The sequence below is a fragment of the Labeo rohita genome, unplaced genomic scaffold (assembly GCF_022985175.1).
Source record: "Labeo rohita strain BAU-BD-2019 unplaced genomic scaffold, IGBB_LRoh.1.0 scaffold_1688, whole genome shotgun sequence".
NCBI classification, from domain to species: Eukaryota; Metazoa; Chordata; class Actinopteri; order Cypriniformes; family Cyprinidae; genus Labeo; species Labeo rohita.
The window spans coordinates 10,001-15,662 of NW_026127877.1; the positions used below are offsets into that span (position 1 = coordinate 10,001).

Below are 5,662 nucleotides of genomic sequence, written 5' to 3' on the forward strand. Positions count from 1 at the left end.
TCTCGCAATTGCAAATTTATTTCTTGCAGTTCTGACCATTTTCTCACAATTGCGAGTTTATATTTTGCAATTCTGACTTCTTTTCTTGCTATCGTAAGTTTATATCTCACAATTCTGACTTTTTCCTTGCAGTTGCGAAATTAAATCTTACATTTCTTTTTTTCTCGCACTTGTGAGTTTAAATCGTGCAATTCTAACTTTTTTATTGTAATTGCGAGATCATATCTTGCAACTCTAATTTTTTTCTTGCAGTTATGAGTTTCTCACAATTCTGACTTTTTTATTGTAATTGCAAGATTATATCTCGCAATTCTGACTTTTTTCTTGCAATTGCATGTATAATTCTCGCAATTTTGTCTTTCTCGCGATTGCGAATTTATCTTGCAATTATGACTTTTTTCTTGCAATTACAAGTTTCTCACAGTTCTGACATTTTTCTAGCGATTGCAAGTTTATATCTCACAATTCTGATTTTTTTCTCGCACTTAGTTTAAATCACGCAATTTTGACTTTTTCTTGCAATTGCAAGTTTATATCTTGCAGTTCTGACTTTTTTCTTGCAATTATGAATTTCTCACAGTTCAGACATTTTCTCGCAATTGCAAGTTTATATCTTGCAATTCTGACATTTTTCTTGCCATTACAAGTTTCCTGCAGTTCTGATGTTTTTCTCGCAATTGCAAGTTTACATATTGCAAATTTTATTTTTTTTTCTCAAAAAAATTGCATGTTTAAATCTCACAATTTCAACTTCTTCTCGCAATTGCGAGTTAATATCTTGCAATTCTGACTTTTTCTTGCAAATACGAGTTTATATCTTTAAATTTGGATGTTTTTTTCTCGCAATTGCGAGTTTATATCTCTCAATTCTGACTTTTTTCTCACAATTGTGAGTTCAGATCTCTTGCAATTCAGAAATTTTCTTGCAGTTCTGATTTTTTTTCTCAGAACGATTAGATATAAACTCTTACTTGCGAGTTTTACACTCCAAATATGAGGGGAAAAAAAGACTAATATGTTCTCAGAATTGCGAGTTTATATGTCATAGTTCTGACTTTTTACCGTAATTACTTTTTTCTTTTTCTTTTTTTTTTCTTTCGGTGGCGGAAACTGTCTTCCATAGTTTTCAGAACTGATAATAATAAGAAATGTTTCTTGAGTAGCAAATCACCATATTAGAATGATTTCTGAATGAACATGTGATACTGAAGACTGGAGTAATGATGCTGAAAATTTAGCTTTGAAATTACAAGAATAAATGGTGTTTTAAAATATAATTAAAATACAAAACCATTTATTTTATTTATTTTATTAATTAAAGAGTGTAAGAGATTTCTTTCAAAAACATACAAACAAAAAAAACGTACAAACCCCAGCTTTTAAACTGTAGTGTGCTTCCTTAGTATTAATTCTCAGTGTTATTGTGCACATTTCATGTGTGCTCATCATAACAAAAATTAGACTATGTATGAAGAAAGTAAATGGGCCAAATTTTGATTTCATGTTGACTTTAAACTCTTGCCATGATTATTTCTACCCTTAATCTTCTATATGTCCTTTTTATAGCCAGTGGCTTTCTGCTGTCTTCTGCTAATAGCTTCTTTTACGGTTTTTCTTTGTTTGTTCGTATGTTTCTCTGTTTGTATGTTTCTGTTCTTATTTGTTTCTTCCTTATTTTAACCAAAAAATAAAATTCTTTTTGGAGCTTTACTCTCAGCCATATAGAAACCGCGTAAGTTGCTGTATGATTACAGTGTTATTGTCTCAGTCCCTTTGTTCTCTGATCCTTCCCTTTTTCCTTTTATTTCATCCCTTGTTTTTCCCCATGAGTCTGGATAAATTTTGTGTGGGTGATTTTTCCCTTTTTCACTCCTGGCATGGATCCTCATAGACATAACCCACATATGTTGTATGTTAGACACAGATGAGCTATGTAGAGCACGCCCCTTATTGATAGGAGGTCAGAATGCATTTACAAAAGCATTTTTCTGTCAGATTGTACTGTTGGCCACTAGCATGCCTTACAGATTTTTCTATTAGCTAACTTTATACAGGTTTAGAGCAACGTGAGGGTGAGTAAATGATAGAGTTTTGAGTTTTACAATCTTTTAGATATTAAAAAACTGTTTTAGCATCATCAGTAAACTTGTAGTCCACACCAAACAGAAAAAGTGTAGTTCATTTTCATTTCACTCCTGAAAAATGGCTCATTTGCTTGAATGGTTTTAGTGAGCTATATATTGTCAGTTTGTGACTCTGTTTTGATGTTTTTCACAGTACTCTCCAACCATGAGAGCCACCTACCTCTCCATGACCGAAGACCAGATCAGACACTTTGGGGAGGATTTCCGAGCATAGAGCTGATCTGTTGTCCTCTGGTGTGAGTCTTCACACGCTGGAAATATGGACATATGGAAAACTCTCACGCCAGCATGTGTGCGCGCCCTTCTTTGTGATAAATGAGCACATTCGAAAGGAAAACGCCATTTTAAGAGCACTCTGTGTGTACGGGTGCTTGCATGTCTGTGTGTTTGCTGGTTATTCTGACGGTGCGATGCTTCTTTTCCCTCACTACTGACACATTTGTGAGGTGCTGAAATATCCTCTCTCTAATAATCTGTTTTATTTGTACGTTTACACCGTATTTTCCATCAAATAGACTGTTGGTCTTCCCTTTTGCCTTTTCAACTGCAAAAACTATTTTGGACCCAATATTAAGTGTCTTTAACTACTGTGTACTAACATTTTAATAATTTGATGCAATGCACTTATGGTGTATTGTATTTATTTGATCTAAAAAAAAAAAAAAAAAAAGAAAAAACATAATATTGCTATTACAATATAAAATAGTGGTTTCTGTTTTAATATACTTTAAAATATAATTTATTCCTGTGATGCAAAGCTGAATTTTTATCAGCCATTACTTCAGTCTTAAGTGTCACATGATCCTTCAGAAATCATTTTAATATCAAACTATGTTGCACAATTTTTTTTTTTTTTGTTTTTCTGGAACCTGTGATAGTTTTATTCTTTGAAAACAGCATTTATTCAAAATATAAATATTTTCTAACAATGTATGTATCTGCTATTATGTTTTATCAATTTAACACATCCTTGCTGAATAAAAATATACATTTTCTTAAAAAAAAGAAAGAATAAAAATGTACCGACCCCAAACTTTTGAACAATAGTATATATTGTTAGAAAAAAATATATTTTAAATAAATGCTGTTCTTTGTAACCTTTTTTACATCAAAGAATCCTAAAAAAAAAAATCACTATTACATTTTTTTTTGTATTTTTGATCAAATAAATGCAGCCTTGATGAGCGTAAGAAACTTCTTTAGAAAACATTAAAAACCTTTGAACACTTTTTGAGCAGTAAATATATAGTTTCTGCATTTTTTTTTTTTTTTTTTTACAATTTCTATATGATTTAGTAATTTTAGTACTTAGTACTTAAAATACATTTTTGTATGTAATGTAATTTCATTTCAGCTTTAATTCAATTACTACAAATATTTTTAAATTAACTTTAGTTAACCGTAACACTGACAAATTAATTTTTCCGCAAGTGCATTTTAGTTAAAGACAACTAATATAAATATAGAAGGGACCACTATTTTTTAGACAGAAATTGAGCATTTTTTCTTACTGGAGTACATGACCTTATTAAGGTTACCCATTTGTCAAAGATTGTGTACATATAAGTGTGGACACTGGTTGAAGTATTAATATTCTGTCCATTGGACATTTAGTCCTACATAGTGTACAGCATTGCTAGTATCAGCATAGTAGGTTTGCTAGGTACTTTTCTAAGCAGTTGCTCATGAAAAGTTGTCTTTAACGTTTTTAGCTACTGTGCAGTGTGGACTTCATGGACATGTCATCACTTTTTATGATGGCTAATTGTACAGATACTAATGCGTCGTCTTATTTTGAAGTGAAGCCTCTTTTTTGTGTTTTGTGCCAAGAATGGAAGCATGTTTTGTGCCTCTAAAGCCTTTGTTTTCTTTCCTTTTCATTGCTTTATTTAGTGATCAACCACTGTGTGTATCTATGGGAGAGGGGAATAAAATCTTTTCTGTTTGTTTCATGCATGTAGAGGCATTTTAAGCACAACGTGATCACTTTAAAGTGACTGGACAAACATTATTTTTGGATTATACTTGGAACTTAAAATTCCATTTCTTCTCATATCAGCTGTAGAGAGCACACTGAGCCAATTTCTTACCATGGTGCAAATGCATATGCTTTGTATTAACCTGTTGAGCAGCTGTAAATAACCTGTATGATAACTGATGTTGTGATTATTTGTATTTCTTTCTTTGCTCCATTCTTGTGTGCCATTTTCAGTATATTGTTTGATAAAATCAAATACTTGGACAGATGCTTGCACAGTGTTCTCATTTGAGCTTTATGGTCGTATCCACTTGGTTCATTGCATAGTTAGACTGTTTTTTTAATACATTTTTAAACTGACTTTAATACTGGTGCATGAATAGCACTGTGTTGCAGACACTGAGGGTGGTGCTTGATTTCTGTCTAACTTAGAGGGCAGAAATATGGACATAATAAAACCATTTTGAATTGAAATAAGGCTGTATGAGTGTAACAGTTATTTTTTAGAGTTATAAGTGCATAATATGTATATAGGCATTTACAGCTAGTAGCCGGACATGTTTTCACACTACACTACTAGTCAAAAGTTTTTGAACAGTAAGATTTTCAATGTCTCTTCTGCTCACCAAGCCTGCATTTATTTGATCCAAAGTAGAGCAAAAACAGTAAATACTAAATTATTTTTACTATGTAAGATAATTTTTCTATTTTAAATGTAATTTATTCCTGAGATTTCAAAGCTGAATTTTTAGCATCATTACTCCAGTCACATGATCCTTCAAAAATTCATTCTAATAATCTGATTTGCTGCTAAAAAAAAAAAAAATATATATATATTATTAATATTATGTTGAAAACAGCTGAGTACATTTTTTTTTCCTGTAGAAAACGGCAGTAGAAATCTTTTGTAACATAGATGTCTTTGTCACTTTTTTTTTAAATCATTTTTAAGCATCCTTGCTTAATAAAAGTATTAATTTCTATAATTTAAGAAAGAAAAAAAAAAACAGCATATTACAATGAATTCTGAAGGATCATGTGACATTGACGACTGGAGTAGTAAAGCTGAAAATTTAGTTTTGATCACAGGAATAAATTACATTTTAAAATATATTCAAATAGAAAGCAGTTATTTTAAATGGTAAAAATATTTCACAATATTACTGCTTTTGCTGTATTTTGGATCAAATAAATACAGGTTTTGCAAGCAGAAGAGAATTCTTTAAAAAAATAAAAATAAAAAAATAAAACTGTTTAAAAACTTTTGACTGGTAGTGTACATGGGGTAAGTTGTCACACTGATAATGCTGTCAAAAGCAGACTGTTTTTGACTTGCAACAATAATTTTTTTATAAAATAAGGTGGATACTGATTAATTTCCAGCAATAATTACCTTTAAAACCCATTTAAACAGCTCATGAAAAACACTCACAATGCAATTCAGAGATTTTATTACAAAACAAATCACTTAAAAAGACATTGACATAGCAAGGTAGAAGAAAACTGATCTTAAGCTAGTGCACTTATATACGAATCATCA

The 5,662-nt window shown here is 31.0% G+C and overlaps 1 protein-coding gene across 4 annotated transcripts in view; it reads left to right on the top strand.

Annotated features, from left to right (window-relative positions):
• The window catches only part of LOC127158761 (protein tweety homolog 2-like), a 13,015-nt gene extending 8,627 nt beyond the window's left edge, over positions 1-4,388 (top strand). For 2 of the 4 annotated variants that reach the window (XM_051101770.1, XM_051101771.1), the window contains exons 8-9: positions 1,706-1,732; positions 2,278-4,388. In XM_051101770.1, the coding sequence (XP_050957727.1) occupies positions 1,706-1,732; positions 2,278-2,358 (108 nt within the window). In that variant the 3' untranslated portion in view covers positions 2,359-4,388. The remainder of the gene's footprint in view (positions 1-1,705; positions 1,733-2,277) is intronic. The other 2 variants (XM_051101772.1, XM_051101773.1) reach the window with 1 other exon arrangement.
• The last annotated feature ends 1,274 nt before the right edge of the window (positions 4,389-5,662 follow it).